The sequence below is a fragment of the Aspergillus tanneri genome (genome assembly GCF_003426965.1).
Source record: "Aspergillus tanneri strain NIH1004 chromosome Unknown AapTan_6_pilon_pilon_pilon, whole genome shotgun sequence".
Taxonomy (NCBI): domain Eukaryota; kingdom Fungi; phylum Ascomycota; class Eurotiomycetes; order Eurotiales; family Aspergillaceae; genus Aspergillus; species Aspergillus tanneri.
Genome location: NW_022984633.1, coordinates 1,570,788 through 1,588,999, shown reverse-complemented (window position 1 = coordinate 1,588,999; position 18,212 = coordinate 1,570,788). Strand labels below are relative to the sequence as shown.

At 48.7% G+C, this 18,212-nt stretch overlaps 7 protein-coding genes across 7 annotated transcripts; 5 read left to right on the top strand and 2 right to left on the bottom strand.

Moving 5' to 3' along the window:
• Nucleotides 1-179: 179 nt before the first annotated feature.
• MSRB3 (peptide-methionine (R)-S-oxide reductase) lies at nucleotides 180-860 on the top strand (the record flags this gene model as incomplete). The annotated part of the gene is made up of 2 exons (XM_033573164.1): nucleotides 180-408; nucleotides 487-860. 2 exons carry the CDS (start codon nucleotides 180-182, stop codon nucleotides 858-860), a joined length of 603 nt encoding a protein of 200 aa, XP_033423716.1.
• Nucleotides 861-1,143: 283 nt separating this feature from the next.
• On the top strand, nucleotides 1,144-3,127 carry ATNIH1004_008555 (stromal membrane-associated protein; the record flags this gene model as incomplete). The annotated part of the gene is made up of 5 exons (XM_033573163.1): nucleotides 1,144-1,252; nucleotides 1,338-1,506; nucleotides 1,576-1,620; nucleotides 1,682-1,784; nucleotides 1,844-3,127. The coding sequence occupies 5 exons, from the start codon at nucleotides 1,144-1,146 to the stop codon at nucleotides 3,125-3,127; spliced, it is 1,710 nt and encodes a 569-aa protein (XP_033423715.1).
• Nucleotides 3,128-4,790: 1,663 nt separating this feature from the next.
• Nucleotides 4,791-7,042, top strand: ATNIH1004_008554 (Zn(II)2Cys6 transcription factor; the record flags this gene model as incomplete). The annotated part of the gene is made up of 3 exons (XM_033573162.1): nucleotides 4,791-5,246; nucleotides 5,295-5,783; nucleotides 5,840-7,042. 3 exons carry the CDS (start codon nucleotides 4,791-4,793, stop codon nucleotides 7,040-7,042), a joined length of 2,148 nt encoding a protein of 715 aa, XP_033423714.1.
• A 658-nt stretch (nucleotides 7,043-7,700) lies between these two features.
• On the bottom strand, nucleotides 7,701-10,055 carry RSC9 (putative chromatin remodeling complex subunit (Rsc9); the record flags this gene model as incomplete). Its single annotated transcript, XM_033573161.1, has 3 exons — nucleotides 7,701-9,556; nucleotides 9,626-9,958; nucleotides 10,022-10,055. The coding sequence occupies 3 exons, from the start codon at nucleotides 10,053-10,055 to the stop codon at nucleotides 7,701-7,703; spliced, it is 2,223 nt and encodes a 740-aa protein (XP_033423713.1).
• A 275-nt stretch (nucleotides 10,056-10,330) lies between these two features.
• On the top strand, nucleotides 10,331-10,835 carry ATNIH1004_008552 (uncharacterized protein; the record flags this gene model as incomplete). Its single annotated transcript, XM_033573160.1, has 2 exons — nucleotides 10,331-10,490; nucleotides 10,537-10,835. The coding sequence occupies 2 exons, from the start codon at nucleotides 10,331-10,333 to the stop codon at nucleotides 10,833-10,835; spliced, it is 459 nt and encodes a 152-aa protein (XP_033423712.1).
• A 1,164-nt stretch (nucleotides 10,836-11,999) lies between these two features.
• On the top strand, nucleotides 12,000-14,761 carry RGT1 (putative C6 finger domain protein; the record flags this gene model as incomplete). The annotated part of the gene is made up of 6 exons (XM_033573159.1): nucleotides 12,000-12,410; nucleotides 12,495-12,607; nucleotides 12,677-12,921; nucleotides 12,965-13,160; nucleotides 13,225-13,814; nucleotides 13,887-14,761. The coding sequence occupies 6 exons, from the start codon at nucleotides 12,000-12,002 to the stop codon at nucleotides 14,759-14,761; spliced, it is 2,430 nt and encodes an 809-aa protein (XP_033423711.1).
• Nucleotides 14,762-15,182: 421 nt separating this feature from the next.
• Nucleotides 15,183-18,122, bottom strand: ATNIH1004_008550 (uncharacterized protein; the record flags this gene model as incomplete). The annotated part of the gene is made up of 5 exons (XM_033573158.1): nucleotides 15,183-15,640; nucleotides 15,734-16,045; nucleotides 16,112-16,391; nucleotides 17,494-17,811; nucleotides 17,889-18,122. 5 exons carry the CDS (start codon nucleotides 18,120-18,122, stop codon nucleotides 15,183-15,185), a joined length of 1,602 nt encoding a protein of 533 aa, XP_033423710.1.
• Nucleotides 18,123-18,212: the final 90 nt, after the last annotated feature.

Genomic DNA, 18,212 nt, shown 5'->3' with positions numbered 1-18,212 from the left:
AGGAAGGAACTTCGTTGGAACCATTGAAAATGATGGTTAATCACGTCATGTGGGGCAATTGGGAAGAAACAGTCCGCATCGATTTCCACACAGCTATCTATCTATACACATTGTATCTCCTCTATTGACTACAATTCATCTTCTAACCTGCATCGATCCGCCCAAATAACCGTCCTCCGATGCGTATCCGGGGACTGTCTTTTGCCCCTCGGATCTTCCTCATACCTCTCAGGTCCCGCATGATTAGCAGAGTCACAACGACTTCACTGCGCATACCTGGATCAGCTACTTTCAAAGCTGCTCCCACGACTCCATTTCTGAGTTCTTTATTCAGCTCCAGCTCTAGTGATAAGATGTCCTATCCTGACCAACGGAGTGATGACGCATGGCGCGCTGTTTTAAGTCCTGGTTCGTAGCTATCCTCATCCCTACGAATGACTTGACCAACGGCACATCCGATCGCTGATTATCAATTACATTCTACAGAACAGTTTCGCATTCTTCGTGAAAAAGGTACCGAACGTCCCGGAACTGGCGAATATGACTCCCATTATCCTTCCCAGGGCGTCTATAACTGCGCCGGTTGTAATGCTCCGCTATACAAGGCCACCCACAAATTCACATCCGGATGTGGCTGGCCAGCATATTTCGATTCCATTCCCGGTGCCGTGACGAGACACACCGATAAGTCCTTTGGGACGGAGCGGACTGAGATCGTGTGCAGCAACTGTGGGGGTCATCTGGGGCACGTCTTTAAGGGCGAGGGATTCCCGACGCCCACGGACGAGAGACATTGTGTGAATAGCATTAGTTTGCGGTTTCAGGAGAATGAATCGGGGGGTACGAAGTCAAAGGCATGAGGGAGGGATGGAAGGCACTCTGTAGATGTATATAAAATTGATGGATGCCTCTTCCACCTGGTCCTCAATCCAGCGGAATCCGGACTACGCACTGGGTGCATGTGCCCCGCCGGGATGGGCATCTATGTAATGTGGCCTCAGGCTGCGATCCGCCACCTGACCGGCGATTAATGAATCGGACTGATCAACTGTCGTCTTCGTGTTTCAACCCATCTCCATTCCCTCTTTCTCGTCCATCTTCGGCTTTCTCGGTTTCTCGCGTGGATTGTTTTTGCCCTCTGTAATGTCTCGACGTGCGACGCCATCCCAGGCTGCTCAGAACCAGCAGACCATTAAGAACCTGCTGAAACTCGAGTACAACAAGACATGTGCCGACTGCAAGCGCAATAAACGTTAGTGAGCCTTTTCGATATACTTCCTCCGATATCCTTCTCACCTTGATTTCGGATGAACTTTAGCTGACAATTGCTTGGGCAGACCCACGATGGGCCTCCTGGAATCTAGGAATCTTCATTTGCATTCGTTGCTCAGGCATCCACAGGGGCATGGGAACCCATATCAGCCGAGTGAAATCCGTCGACCTCGACTCGTGGACTGATGAACAACTTGAGAGTGTTTTGAAATGGGGCAATGCAAGAGCTAACAAGTCCGTCCCCTGCGACCGCCTTTTTACCCATTATTGACGGAGAGTTTTGTGCTGACAGACTCTTTGCAGATACTGGGAAGCGAAATTGGCACCTGGTCATATCCCGTCGGAAGCGTGAGTGGATTACAGCCACGTACACCCTCTGGATATTTTGCTGATACAAACACGGGGATAGTAAAATCGAGAACTTCATCCGGACTAAATACGATTCCAAGCGATGGATTATGGACGGCCCAATGCCCGACCCCTCGACGTTGGATATTGGCGACGATGATGTGGTATGTGATACGGGTCTCTCTCTATTTTCTTGCTGATAGATATTAAAATATTCTCGAAGCCTCTTGCGGTCGTTCAAGAAAAGGCAAAAATTGAGCGTTCTGCCTCTCAACGAGTGGCCACCAGTCAACCACGCGCTATACAACGACCGCAACCTTCCATCGACCTCTTCGGCGACGACATCGAACCTCCAGTGCGCCCTAGCACGACAGAACCTACACCAAAGGCTACACTGAAGCAGCAGCCGCCACCCCAGCAGGCTGCACCCAAATCGACACGTCCTGGCGATTCCTTGCTTGGGCTGGATTTCTTCGGCAACGCCCAGCCGACGACCACCAACCGCCCGGCCAGCACAGCATCCACACCCGTCAACCCATCAGGAATGTCTCGACCGGATTTGAAACAATCCATCCTGTCACTCTATTCAAAGCCGCAGCCACATCATGAACGCAACTCTTCGTTTGGGGATCTCGCCTCTCCCGCGCCACAGTCGACATCTTCCAGCATGGGGGGTCTGACCGATGCTTTCAGTGGATTGAGCTTTCCGTCGACCACGTCTCCCCCTCCTCCAAAGCCGGCCGAGAAGCCGTCACCTTTTGCTAATCTGACTAGCTTCGCTACTGCCAAGTCAACACCGGCAGCACCAATGGTTTCATCACCTACCGCCTCCGTCAGCGGTGGGGGAAGCTTGTTTGATAGCCTCACGTCTCCCACATTTCCTCCCGCGAAGCCTCAGTCTCGTACCGCATCGATTTCTTCCAATGGATTCGATTCCGGATTTGGTGGCTTTGGATCTCCCCCACCGACGAAGCCGAACCCGCCGCAGTCGTCTCTGTCAAATGATCTGTTCGGATTGTCTTCTCCTCCCGCCCCAGCCGCGGCAGCTTCAGCACCTCCGGCACCCAAAGCCCCGTCTCAACAGCTGGAGCTGCAGTCTGCTTTCAACATTAGTGCTCCACCTGCACCTAAACCTCAAGTATCTGCAGCAACGGCGTCTATCGCAAGCGCTCTCCCAGCAAGCATTGACCCTTGGGGAGGAAATGCCTGGATCACTCCTGATCCTACGCCGACTGCGCCCCCTGCACCCCATGCGCCATCTGCATCCACATCCACGATGATGAAGGTGCCGGATACCTTGACTGCCAACGACATCGGTGCCGGCTGGGGCGCCCCGGCTCCACCAGCCACAAGCTCCAGACCGGCGCCTACAGTGGCCGCAGATGAGGATTTCGGTGGGTGGGCCAGTGCAGCGCCCGTGTCTTCGACCATACCAACAACAAGCGCGGCTAAACCGGCAGGCGGGTTTGGCGGAGCTGATGATTTGTTTTCTAATGTTTGGGAGTAGGTCTTATACTTTTTTGTGTTTCTCTACTACCCTGAAGTTGCACATACTTTGGTATCATTCTTAGACCCTGTCAGCGCCAGATCGCAATTGATTCTATTTTAGTTTTATTTAATTTTCTTCTTTTTATTTTTTCTTTTTATCGCCCTTTTCCTCCATTCTGTATTTTCTTTCATTGATCATGACCCGAGAACGGAGCTTTGGATTGTAAAATGGGTGGTTTTATGAGCAAAATATGTATTCACCATGCATTAATGAGACTTTGTTTCTCTACGAAACTCGATGTAAGTTCAATACCATAGAACTGATTGGATATGCGTTAAACTATCTAGAAGAATGGACAGGACGGTCGACTTCTTTTAGGAAATGCTGGATATGGGACATAAACAATCATGTATCCATTGACAAATCTATTACATGCAATGTTGTGCAGCTTATCTTCTTTCGAGATGTTTCTGATCCGATTGATTGAATGTTTCCGCTAATGTTGACCAAGTGCGTCGATAAACATTGATAGCATCAATGATCGTGAGGAACCATGGATAGCATGCCTCTTGCCTGAGTACGGTTACCAATGAAAGTGAGGGATATTGTAACGGCTGCCCATGGAGGAACGAAGAAGCTCGGTCAATTCCCACGAGATCCCCAGATATTGTTTCTGATGTCGTTCTGCAATATAGCCAACATTCATAGTATATCAATTATGTGGATATATAGTTTCACCGGAATGGAGCTAAATGAGTGTGTATTATTTGGATGGTAGACATGTGGTAGGACTATTAGAGCCGGTTAATTTTCAAAAAAAGGAATGGTCAAGCTGAGAGAATTAGATTGGTAGATTGGGGGTTGATCACAAACGACCATCTGAAGAAGATTAGTGCCGTCGATCCACTCCGAAGTCCGTCACCGCGGAGGTAGCTACGGAGTAATAATTCCTTCGGTCAATACGATGGTCATATCGAACGGAGACGACGGAGACCGAGGAACCGAGTGATCACTTCATAGGTCCATACAACCCCACATACTGTTGTGGAAGGAGGACTGTGACCATCGATCGATTGTAGAGAACAATAGAAGTGATCACGCTGCTGAAATGGACGTCACGAGACAATATCATCGTGAGAAGCTAATCCGTCCAGGGGCAAACTATATCCTGAGGCATTCAAGGCTCAAACCTTGAAGGGTTTCTTCGTGCTCAAATAATGCAGAAGTGAATATGCCCTTGCATTTGCCATGCCAATAATGACGTTCCCAATTGCTTGCACTTAGTGAGCCTCTGGTGCCTTGTGCCTTGTTAATAGATTGCCCCAGGGAGTGAGTCAGCAGGCTCACAACGTCTCCTTTTCAACAATAAACAGGATTGTTGTTTTCAAATTGAACTTGCTGATTGTTACGGATGATGGGACGCTGCATGTCTTACTAAAAGATTCGTTCTCTGGACTGTTGATTGCTGTAATCGCCACCATTGGAATTACTGGCCTTAAATCCGTTACTAAACCCCGCGTTCTTGGTCAGACGAAGCAGGCATGGAGATCTTCAAAACTCGTATACCTCCCAGTTGAGTTGCTTGTGATCTATAATTGTGTTTCCCATAATCTTGGAACGCTCATCATGAAGTCCAGAAATGTAGTCTGGTTCAGCTAAAATAGGCTTTTCATCCCCCACGATGGCGGATCTTCACAGACAGACAACTGAGGCTGGGCATTTCAGCTCCGCTTCGGCCCGAGTACGATTGTCCTGCGAAAAGTGCCAGCAGCGAAAGATTAAGTGTGATAAGCGTGATCCATGTACTAATTGCCAGCGCATTGGCATCACTTGTGTGCCTGTTGAACGGGCCCGACTGCCCCGAGGGAGAACTGGCCGGGGCGCAACGAAAGGACCACTACCCAAGAATACGCGCTTGAAAGATCGCATATCCAGACTGGAGAGTCTAATTCGGGGTATTGCCGACTGCGGTAGTCCCAGTGCTTCTAGTAGAGCTCTTCCCTATTCCACGACCTCCAGTTGCACCAGGAGCCAGACAAGCGTTTCCCGGACTGGCTCAGCTGATGGCAGGTCAGAGGCTCAGGAACCTGACGATGACGGTTCGCAAATTTATCCTTGGATTCACGCTCTTCCTCAGGTAGAATGACGTTCTATACCATTGAGATTTGTGCTAATTGGAAACTAGCGCCATGATACACATAGGACCCAATACCACGGGCAGAACACTCACAGCCTCAATGCCGATGACACTGCCATGAGATACCAGCGCCTCCTCTCAATATCAAAGAGCGCCGAGAATGAAATAAATGCCCAAACAGTTGACCGAGAAGCATATGTTACCAGGGAGACAGAGCAAAAGCTGTGTCAAATTTACCTTCAAAGGGTGGATCCTGTCTTTAAAATATTACACAGGCCTTCTCTGAGCACTTTCTTGATCGAAGGAAAGCCATACCTAGACTATGAGCCTGGACACCTCGCACCGAAAGCGTTGAAATATGCCGTGTACTATGCTGCCATCTGCAGCCTCGATGAAGTAGAGTACAGGTACATATTCAAAACCAGCAAAAGAGTGATGGTAGAAAGGTATCAGAAGAAATCGGAATTGATACTCGCCCAGGCCGATTATCTTGCAACCAATGATATGACAGTCCTACAAGCCTTCGTTCTCTTTCTGGTCGGTATCTAACAATAGAACCCAGAATAGAATCCACCCACTGATACCAAACCCAGCTATCATCTCGATCCCAGGACCAGAGCCGACGAGTTTGGACCATGCTGAGCATTGCGCTCCGTATTGCTCAAGCGCTCTGTCTTCACATGGCGAAACCACCGTTTCCCGTGCGGCCGTTTGAGAGCGAAATGCGCAGACGACTCTGGAGCGCCATTGGGTTCCTCGACATCCAAGCTTCGACTGGCTGTGCATCAGAGCCCATGATGCAAGCAGCTTGGTTACAATCCCATCCGCCTTCGAACATCAACGACCACGACATCAATTTTGAAATGGGCACCCTGGCACCGGAATCCGAAGGATTCACCGACATGACATTCACAATGATAGTTCTGAAAGCGCAATACGTTTTCCGATTGCTCAATTTCTCTGATTTCACCGAACCAACAGTGAAACCCATCCACCTGCGTCAGCAGTTAGTCGTCGACTTTCAACATACAGCGTCAACCCTCCTCCATCACATCCAAGCAGATACCATCCCATTCCACTGGTTCACCAGACAAGTCGCACAATACATCAACGCCTCTATGCAACTCATCACTCTACGACCCTTACTTCGAAACCCCAATTACATTCCTCCCCGCGTCCATGGAGACCGTCTCCTCCGTCTCGCCGTCGACGTCCTCGAAAAGCACCAGGAACTGCGCAACAACCCCAGGGCCTTTCCCTGGCGTTGGTCCGAATATATGTTCATGCCGTGGCATGCCCTCGCCGTGGCGGCTTCGGAACTCTCTGTCTGCGAGGACCCAGTTCTGATGGAGAGATTCTGGACATCCGTCGAGCAGGCCCAGGAGCGTCTAACTAGTATGGTAGAGGATAAATCTAAAGACATGTTCTGGAAACCAATGGAAAATATCATGGCGCAGGCACAGGCAAGAAGAAATGAACTACTGGACTTATCGTCTGTTGGGACGCGTCCACTCTTCTCGAAATCTACTCCGTCTGATATAGTCGTCTCTCCTATGTCTCCCCAGTCAGGGCATATCCAGTCGATGTCGAGAGTGTCTCATAATGGTGTTGCTACTGGAAACATGGCCCCTGCTGCAGCATCATCGTCGTCGTCGTCGGAGACGATTGGTCTCGGTTCATGGTCAAGTGTGTGGGACGCGGTCGACTTTGGGAACCATCTACGGGAGAACGAGCTCTCTTGGTTAAATTATGAAAATTTTATCGACGATTTGAATAGCATCATAATGCCTCGTTAGATATCTATATGGGTGAATTCAGCGGGGCTAATGATCCCAAGTGGTGAACTAGCCTAGCTATATCTTGCAAATTTGATGATTACTTTGCGCATCTGACTGTTTACATCCTGCATCATGTATGGTTATATAGTGTAGTACAAGCAAAGAATCTCAACAGCTTCGCTGTAATACTCATCTTTAACTAATATGTCTGTGGTTCCTCCCAACTACATAGTTCACTCGTATAGTACACTCATCAACAGCCTCGACTGAAACACATATAGCACTAAGCAAGCAAAACGAAACCAGGGCATTATGTCTACCTCGTTGCCCAGACGCCATATAAGTCAGATCGCCAGTGCCCCAAACCCTTTTTAATAACTATATTTTTTTTTTGAGTTCTGGAAAAAAGAAAAAGCAAATCCTATCCCATTCATCATCACTTGGGTGAACGGTGGGATCCTGAGAGTGTAATAGAAAAGGGAAATCAATATGAGGAGCGCATCACGCGAGTTCAAAATAGGTGTAAAAGAGTTGGATAGAAAGAAGAAGTTAAAGGAAATCGGGGGTATTTGTACAACATATAATAGGAGAAAGAGAGTTAAGAAAAGATGGTTGAAGCAAGAGCTGTCTGCCAATGATCATCACCTAAACATTTCCAATATAAAAATAATCTTCTTCAGTAATAATCCTCTCTTTCTATTATCATAATCAGTTCGGTGAGTTCCTTACGTAAGGATCGGTTACGGTCCCATATCTCGACGATCTTCGGGCGGTTGCTGAGGAATACGGCTTTCTTCCATGGAAGGCCGTTCAGTTTTGGTGCAATCCCGTTTGGCAGGTTTCTTGCAAGATTGCGTAGTACCAATGCAGCCTTGTAAGCTACCCCGACAGGTTCGCCTCTATCGTTCACAGGAGTGTCCATATAGAACCACTTGCGGACAATGCGCTCTTGGAGGACAGCACGCTTCGAAATAGGCGCCTCTGCATCTGCAGACCGCTCTTCCGGCAGATGTGAGGAGACATGGCCCGCAACCATCGCAGTATTATCACTGGGGCTGGACGAGGGAAACTTGGTGCAGTGATCCCATTGACAAGAATGGATCGGAGACTCCGCCTTGTCCAGCTTGTAGTGACCGGACGTTTCAGCTGCCTCAAGTTTCATATGGTCTGCAAAAACATGGTTGCGTAGATCCGTGGGGCTGGGAAAAGCACGCTGACATGTCTTGGGGGGATTTGACTCATCTGCCCACTTGCAGTAGAGATAAGGAAATCCTTGGAAAGTATACACAGTCTCCAGAGGCCGAATTCCTTTGATGATGAACCTGGTCGTGGCGCCAGGGCCGTTAATAACTTGGGCCTGAGCATTAGTAAACGTGGTGCTGACGTTCTTGATAAACTCCGCTGCTGGAAGTACCCCTCCGCCAGGGACACGGGGATCAGCAAATCGGCTTTGGTATGCCTGCCATAATGCGATCTGGGTGATCTCGCAGTCTGAATCCTCAGTAAAGCAACAACGCAACCAACGGGAGCTGCGTTCAGGTTCTGATAGCTCCATTAGTTCTTTCGAGAGCTCAGGAGGCACGCGAGGGATTTCTGTTGGTGGAGGGGCCACTTTCTCCTCTTGCAGAACTGTTTCCTTCTTGCTGGGTCGGCCGTCGTGCTTTAGCAGTGCTATCATACGCGGCACAAAAACGACGGAAAGATTGAAGATATCGATCATATTCTCGATATTCTCACGTGAAAGCGTGTATTGGTACCAGAAGTCCAGTGCACCACTCAGAATATCTCTATCCAGATCTAGCAGAGTATGGAAGTACATCTGTTGCAGGGTCTGCTTCGATATACGCTCTAATGCTCTGTTCGGCTCTGGCTCATCCAACTCGGTCGAGAAATGGGTGAGGGCCCAAAGCGCGCGAACAACATGAGCTCGATCCGACGACTCGAGACAGTTGAGAAGGGAAATCCAAAGTGGATCTTCGGGATCGGTTCTCATGAACTTGGTAACCTCTTCCGCGATGTCCAGTGCATCGTTCTTGATCTCGCTGAGCCGGGGTTGGTTGGGGAGGTTGATCAGAACAACCAAAAAGTCTCTTAGCAGTCCTTTAGCATAGCGCGATATATAGAGGGCGTTTTCCTTTAAGAGCACCATGTTTCTCAGGACTAGTGTGGCTTCTTTAACATTGCGCAGACGATGGTTGAATTCATATGTCTCTAGGGAGTCTTTGGGTAAAGTAACCGGTATACTTTTTATCTTCTCCAGAATATCTCGCGTACCGTGGAGCGAGTTCAATACGTTGACACGGTCAATGGGCTGACGGAAATCGTACTGTAGTTCCCATTTAATGCCAGTACAGATGATTGAAACATCCATAGCCTTTTCCATCAAGGTCTCCGCCAGTAATGGGAAGCCTTCGAATTTGAACTTATCCCACCGTTGATTAGATATTTGAACGAGGTGGTATAGCGCGAAATCTACTTCGTCCGGGATTCCTGACTGCAGACCGTAATGCGCTCGTTTGTAGATATGATCCGCTGTCACCATAGTTAATTAAGTCCAAATGAACGGCTGAAAGCCAATAAACGCGACAGGCTTATACATACACTTGGGAACCTCCAGGAATCTGAGAGGGAAATATGGATCATAGAAGTCAGGCTGCTTGGCTACCTTTCCCCTCTCGTGTGCGTTGGGAAACAAGCCAGGTCTGTTCCCTGGTGTCGCTACTTCGCGCATAGACATGGGTGCCTGCCTTGGCTCTTTTCCTTCCCAGTTCTCAATATGGGGCTGAGGACTGCTCGGGGTTCCAGTTGAGTTCGTATGTGGTTGAGCCATTGATTGCGGTTGTGGTGACTGATTCGCATGAGTATGAGACCGTCTCGCTGGCGCCGTATCCGGGATGAAGGGCTGGTTCGCTTTTGGCGCTTGCCGCAAGCCCTCTGTTAACAGTCAGTATCAGCCATGTCAGACAGCTATATCTTCAAAATAGAAGAATAACATACGGCGCAGCGACGTGCGGGGAGTACTGCCACTCATTTTGCTATAAAACCCTGTGTATCAGAAGGTGATACACCGTGCGCCTGCCAAATCTCAGAACGTACTCCTTTTTTCTTTTCTTTTCTTTTTTTTTTTCCTCCGAATGCTCCAAGGTTACTCGTCCGCAGCACCAATCGAGACGCGCTGATTAGGTTGATCCTTGGTTCTTTATCCTAGACCAGGCTTTTTGAAGCGAAATATACTGCCGTCGGACGCGCACGGCTATCAACGGAACTACCGAAGGGCGTTCTTGAAGGCGTTCTTGATATAATATAATGGCTTTTGCTTTCTGTCTAGCCAAATGCTTCGATGTGAACAAGGGACCGGGTAGTGGTGTTCGATGCCGACCTAAAAGTGTGTCGAAAGCAAGAGGGTCTAGTTTCAAGAAGGGCCAGATGCGAGAGCGCGTTTTAGAGGGATCCGTCAAGAATGGAGGTGAGATTGCAACACGAATCACATCGACTGGCTAGCAACAACGTAGGGAGGAAAATAGCGGGACCACTTTGCGCGAGCAATGGAGATGATCGGCAACGGGCACAGATGCAAACCGAGCGTCAATGCCTTCGTCGTGGCCCTTGGGGGCTCCGTCAACACAAGCTGGTCCTGCGATTCGTCCTGGCATCGCAGGCAAAAGTTCCGCGCCTCTGCAGCTGGCCTCAGGCGCGTGTTCGGATTATCTATTATTCCGTTACTGAGTCAGCCTTATGCCTTTGGGATCAGGCATCCGAGATATCCTTGAAGCCTTCTTTTCAGTTGGCCCAAAAGTCAGGACGCCTTTGAGTAAGGTCTACTAAATATTCCACAGAAAGCCTTAATCTACACCAGAGAGTTATCCATACTATCAGTCCATCCTGAGACTCGAATGAGAAATAACTACACTATGGCTTGTCTGCGACCGAAATAATCACGTGATGTTATACACAAGAGGCCCTGCCTGTCCGTTACACAGCACCTATAGTTACCCGGAGATATCGAGACTATTCAGGCTATAAGAGGAGATTGGAACGGAATAGGTGGTAGCTTCAGAAGAAACATAGCCTGTTAGGGTGTGGAAAGGCCTGTCTCCCAAACTTGAGGAGATTTCGCCCTTCGAGCAGCTTCTCTTGTCCAAAGGTAATGATTGGGCACTAGAAACAAAGTTTTCTAAGCTGTAGCAAGTAGATGCTATTGTATATTGTATGTTGTCAGCAGAATGGCAGGATGATAGCAATCGTCGACTGTTCTGTGCTGTGAGGATGAGCTGCAACCATACTCCAACTCGAGTCCGACATCGTCAGTTCAGATCTCTCAGCCCAGACGACCGTGCATTGCCATTTTATGCCATTATAGACGCTCCTTAAGAACAATAGAGAATGGCTTGACGAGCAAATGGAACTTATTATGATCTCTTTGTCGTGTCGGTTGAAAGGAGGACGATCCCAACGTAGATCGTCAAATGCCTCATCTCCAAGTCAAGCGAGATCAGGACTCCACCAGCTCAGCCGGAATCTATCTCAAGGCACAAACAGACCGTGTCGGATCTCCCCAGATACAAAGCATCGGATCAGAGGGAGCTCAGGTCAAGTCTGGCTGGGCCGGTGGGAAATAGTATTAATCCGCGCGCTGAACGCAGAAACAAAAAGCCGGATCTCCGCGTCGGCGCGATCATCCCAGGTCCCAAGATGAAACTATAAGTCAACCCCCGAGCGAATTCAAGACTCTATGCGCATGAATTCCCTGCCATCCCCGTCGAGCGATCATGTTTGCTGTGGTCCCCAGCGCCCGAGGGCATACGGCGCTAACCCCTTCAAAATGCCTCCCCGCCCAGGCAATTTTAGCCTGTAAAACCTTGCCTGTTGCGTCTTCCCTCCTCCGACTTTCTCCCTCCTCCACCATCGTCATCCGGAGCCTCGCTCCATCATCCCCCCTCGATTCACACCCCTCCGACTCATCCCTTTCGGTACAATGAATTCTCGCGAGCATTCCGATATGCCTCCGGCTCCCTCATACCCTTCCCCCAATGCGGCGCAGATCGGTCAGGGTGCCATGCAGTACTACACCAACCGCCAACTGACAGCCGACGAACTGCTTTCTGCGGAGCTGTCGCGTGAAACATCTGGACCCGGTCTTGCTGATGGCTCCAGTAATGGCGTTCATCATGGTCAGTCGATGGTCATGGGTGCCTCCAACCCTGCTGGTGGTGACATGGGCCGCCCTTCCTCCCCCGACCATCATCAACAACAACACATGCTGCAGTTCACCCCCAGCCAACAAGTCGGTGTCGATCCGAACCATGACCTAAGTTACGGTGACCAGAGTGCGAGAAGAAAAAGGTCAAAGATTTCTCGCGCCTGCGATGAGTGCAGGCGAAAAAAGGTGCGAAACGCCTCGTGTTGTTGTCGCGACACGCGACGCTGCCCACTAGCGGCATTCACTGAGCTCATGTTGTGATTCTTGCAGGTTCGTTGCGATGCCAGCTCTGAAACTGGCGTGGAAACATGCTCCAACTGCCGCCGTCTTGGGGTTGTCTGTCAATTCAGTCGCGTTCCCATGAAACGCGGCCCAAGCAAAGGGTAAGAGACGCGGTGACCGCTGGCGTCGGGAGAGCAGGAGAAGCGCGTCTCACTGACAGGATATAATAGTTACATCAAGGAATTGGCGGAGCGGTTACATACCCTCGAAAGTCAAATGCAGCCCACAATGGTTCATCAGGACATGCAGTACCAGGGCATGAATGAAGTGTCATCCCCCAAGGGCTACCAGGATTTCTCGTCGCCAATGGATACGGGCGCCGTGGGTCGCAAGAGGACATATTCGGTATTCGATGGACTTCCTAGCTCTTCGTTCACGCAGGCGCCTTTTAATAGTCGCTCTCAAAATGCATTCGGTTCGTGTCATACGCCTCGTTCACTTTCCTTAGCTAACTCCAGAAGACGCGGGAGAGACCTCAACGGATCCCTGTAACGCATCGGTTGTAGCAGGCTCAGTCCCCAAACCCGGCAATCTATTCTGGTCCTCCAGTAATGAAAACGAGCTGCCCGCTGGCATTGAAATGACGGATATGCCCAAACAAGCAATGGAGGAGGATATGACTCCATTGGATGTGGATGAGGGAGCTATGAACGCGTAAGTTTATTATATTTCGACATGTATAGTTCCCTAAAGGTGTACAAGTTCTAACTGAACACAGCTATTATATGAAAATCCACCCTGTCTTTCCCATATTGCCACACTCCAAGGAACGCCTGCTGGACATCCTCCATCAATGCAGCCGTGAGGTGCAAGAGATCTTCATATATAGCCTCTATACCGTGACGCGCACTAGCTTTGATCGAGTATTCGGCACCTTTGAGCGAGTCACCTCGTTTGACAATGCGCAGGACCTTCTCCTATATTACACCCGTCAGCCAGCCATTGTCCGCCCTACGGCAGTCAACCTGATCTGGCTGCAGACCATGTTACTCATGATACTCGACTGTGATGGGAGAGGCCCCGATAACTTTGTCCTGAAGGACGGTGTGCCAAAATATTCTTTGATCCAGTCTGCCAATAGACTTGGCTCGGATCTAGCAAAGGGGCTTGGCCAGTTAAAGATAAAAAGATCCTCCGACACAGACGTCGACTCAGAAGCAAATCTTGTGCGACGCAACTGGGTTGCATTAGCTATATTGTCCCGCTGGTACGCGATCAGTGTAGCTGACCCGAGCGCTCTCGGAAGCTACGAGGTCGGTGGTCGAGAGGATGAAAGGATGGTTGGACGAGCTACGACTGGAATTGGTTGTACGTTTCCCTCAATTTCCTAGCTTTTCAACCACTCTTTTTTTTTTTTTCTAACGCTTGGCTTCCATGCAGCATACTCCACATTCCTTGTTGAGATGGTTACTTTGGCCTCGTTGGAGCATAATGTTTGTCAAACAAACACTGGCATCGGTCGGATGGTTGGAGCCAATCTGCTAGCCTCTCTAGAGCGCCTAGCAGAGGTCGAGGATTTCCGCCCACCCACCAGTATCCCGGAAGAATCCGAATCCCAGAACTTCCTGGAGAGTCTGCAGAATCAACTTTACTGGACGATTCGGCTGCTGATCAAACGACATATCTTTGTCTACAGCCCCTACGAAATTATATTCAGCGCCGAAGAACTCATCAATGAGTTGCACAAAGCCAGCACACAGTCTCGCCTTATCACCCCATTTGATATCCACAGCCTAGCCTTGGCAGCCATGACTCTACTAGAAGCCACTGTCCTTCCAGAATACGCAAACGAATGCTGGGATGCGCTGAAGAAAGTCGAAGAGATACTCGACCATCGCGAAAAGCGAAGTGCGGAAGCTGCAGAGTTCGGCGACATTTTCGCAACTCCAGGCTGGGACTCTAAAATCCGCGTCTTTCTCGAATGGCGCCGAACCAAGGCACAGGAAAGCCAAGCCCAGGATCCCAACCTGAACAAGAGTGGCTCTGCAGGTCCCCCGGTCATGGGTCCAAATGAGCAGCGATCGCTGCAACATCTTGCAGATCTTGCAGTGGGCGCCGAAGGATCAGTGGCTGCTAACTCCGGTTCACCCCCGCCGCCTGCACTAGCATCGACTGACAATAATTTGAATGCTACTTCGCCAAATCTAGGACCCGTCGCGCAGCCCCACGGTCGTGTCGTGGTTGATTTCACCCTGCTCACTAAGGAAGGTTATCTTAATGTTTTCTCTGGCTTGATCTATCGTCGACCTCGCTAAGGCCGCGTTTCCGAGTTGATCGAAGTATGGGACAATAAATTGGACTTTATTATTATTATGTGCGGGTGTGTGTATCTTCAGTATTATTTTCCAACCTGCTGTTTACTCTCACCTATATGGGATCGAAGAGGGCGAAACAAAACAAAAAAAAGAGTAGCCTTACTTGTTAATGGGTTTTGGTAGTTAGCGGGGATTTATGGATTTTGTTTTCGAGTGCCTTCAGTACCAATTTGTTAGGAAGTATCTCTTTTTACCTCTCATATTGTAGCCGTTGGACTAAGTAGAACAATTTTCCGATCATCATGTATCCCTCGGAGACATGGAATCATTGAATGTAGAGGCACACAAACAATGGGAAAAAAATAAAAATAAAAAATAAAAAGGACTTGTGCGAGAAAAGAAGCAAAGATCGATAACCTATCTATTTCCCTAGTGCAATCCGTCTCCATATTCCTTCGACATCCTCACAAAGCCGGATGAATGCATCATCCTCGATATGCTGGCAAATCCAACCCTCTAGGAGCTTTGTCCGCTCCACGGTGGGTGTCGACGAGTACGAGGAGAGGGCTGGCGTATGATATTGACTGTACTTCCCTAGTGGTTCGGTGCTCTTGCTGAGTGTATTTTGCAACGCATGGATTTGTTGGATGGGGTTCTCTGTGTTTGGTGGATCGGAGCATTGTAGGGAGGAAGTCTGCGGTAAGGATCCTGCGGGATTGTGTGGAGACATGCTATTAGATGGTTGTGAGAATGAAGGAAAGCTGCATTTGGGCGTGACGGGTTTGGGAGCTAGAGCTACTGGCTTGGTGTTGTTCGGTTCGGGAAATATATAGGCTGATGATGGTGCGCGTGTTTCAGGTTGATGCTGGAAGTCAGGAGCTTAATAGTCTCGGTTAGTATCGCAAATAGGTGGGAAGGTAGATGAAATTTGTTCTAGATTGATAGAAAGATATTCATTGCTAGTGTTCATACCTGTACTCGGTGCTGTCTCAGAATGCTTGGTTGATCGTTGTATACCCGTGCGCGACCTTTTAGCAGCTGGTTTGGAAAACGGGAGTTCTCTTTTCGGAGGCAAAATGTGATCTAATGATTGTATGTCATAGGATGTTGTGGCAGTTGAGAGTCTGTTGATGGGTTTATTGATATTGTTTTGCTCTGGTGCACGATATATGGAATGTGTTGCCTCTTCAGAGGATGCTATCTTTAGAGCATGGTTTTGATTGCCCCTGGTAGCTCGGATATCTGTGGGCATAGGGATGACAGTGCTTGGTGACGAGGGGGTTACTATGGAAGTTTCATGTCAGTTAGTATATGCGTTGTTACATCTCGCAAGGGACGCAGAATGAATACCGGCAGTCACACTGGATACAGCGGTGGATGGTCTCGCGGTCGACGGATGCGCTGAGACGAGTGGACTGTTGGAAGCAGGGAGATCAAATAGTGAGGAGCCACACGAAGGACCTTTCACCGCAGATACGGAGGACAGTTGTGTCTGGGTAGTTGTCGCAGTCCGCGCCTGTGACGTTGGGCTTACATTGGCCTCGGAAAATGGGCATTCAATCTCGCTAAGAATAGATAGCGCCGTATAATAATCACGGTTCGTAGAAAATTTGACTTGGAATCGGCGGATCTATATCCAACATCAGAAAGGAATGCTCCTCGGTCTGTTTCGGACTGGTTGGTTTTCAACGAACGAATGTATTTCCTAATTGATATTTAACTGCAATACAAGGGAGCTTCACCACGACAGCAAATACAGATTTCGTGGGCCCGTTGGACTGAGGTAGTGTGGCCGCTTCATGTATTAGTTCTGTCAAGTCTACTTTTTCCTGCAGTATTTGATATGATAAGTCAATACTGGCTTCAAAATCATTTTTTGGGGGAGGGAGGGGAAGAAACCAGGATGTCATGGTTATGGAGCACTTTGAGAGTGACTTGACCAGAGGACGACCTCTCAAATAACCCCCAAAGGTCTCCAGTGCCAACGAGGTGATTCCAAGCCAACGGACCCCTGTGGTTGATTGAAGTAGTTGTATGAGAGAACTTGCCTAAAGATAGACGGCTAATCTGGATGAGTTCGGACTGCTTCATCGTTTGATACATGATGGTGCATTCCCTTGAGACTTGGGCGTGTGAGTGAGTGAGTGAGTGAGTGAGTATAGGCATGGGGTCATTAGGTTGGGATTGATAAAATAAAATACGGAGGACAGGTGACCTAGCATCCCAACATTTTATTCATACGGATTCAGCCTTCAATTTTCTAAAATGCTGTACCATCATCAACAGTACTTGCATTCATTTTTATTACTTATACTTGACATTTATACCAGCCTTGGTTAATATGAAGACAAATGGTACTATCGACTCGAAGATTTGCATGACAGACAACACTTCTTCAGGGACATTGTCAAAGGAGAATTGGTAGCACTGCATATTCAAGAGCTATTGTTTGGAGGGGAAATGAAATTCCCCCAGGTAAGGATTGTTGGTAATACAGCAAGCAGTGTTGTGGATAGTGTGCATTATAATAGGTATTCAAATAAACCAACCTTAAAATATATAGCAATTGGAGTCATACTTCATAGCCGGTCCCCAATACATATGTAAAGCCATGTATAAACCAAAGAAACAATTAATTTATCACATAGTAAACACATTTAAGCATAACATCGTAGATTAACACCTCTACCAGACCCCTACCCCCACCCTTGACCTATCTAAATCAACTATACATATTCCTTCGCCAAATACCCCAAGTCCTCATGCAACTCCTTCCCAGCTGCCGTGGCATTCGTGACCCCGACGAGGAAATAAACCATCCTGGCTGGCTGACTATCCGAAACATTCTTCCAACGATGCATACCAGCCCGGTTCACCGACACATCTCCAGGATACATGAGCCTCTTCTCACCACTATCCAGCGACAACTCCATCACGCCATGTGTGACAACGCCATATCCGAGACCGATAGAACGGTGCAGGTTCGACTCGACCCCAGGTGCAAAGTCGATGGTGCGGATTACTGAACCTTCGGGATAGTTTAACGGTGGCTATTCAGTATAATTAATAAACGTTCCATTTCACTTTATATTATAGTGATGCTGCGTCCAATGATGGATCTGCGTACCTTGTTCTCCATGGAAAACTTGATGTCTTGATCATCTGTCAAGTCCACCGGGTTGGACTTTGTGCTGTATGGGATATTCTGCGCTGCAGCTCCTTCGACCATAATGGCGGCATGGTCACCCTTGTCAGAGACTAGAAAGACGGACTTTCCCTCTGTGTTGTGGCCAACAATATAGCGGTTCTGTTCTGGAAGACCGGGCGCTGGGAATCCGGTAACCGGACCTCCGTGAGACATGGCTAGGGATGGACTTGGTGAGAATTAAAAACTAAAGAGAGGCAAGAATGGATGATTGGAGCTGATCAATGCGGATAATATGATTCTGTG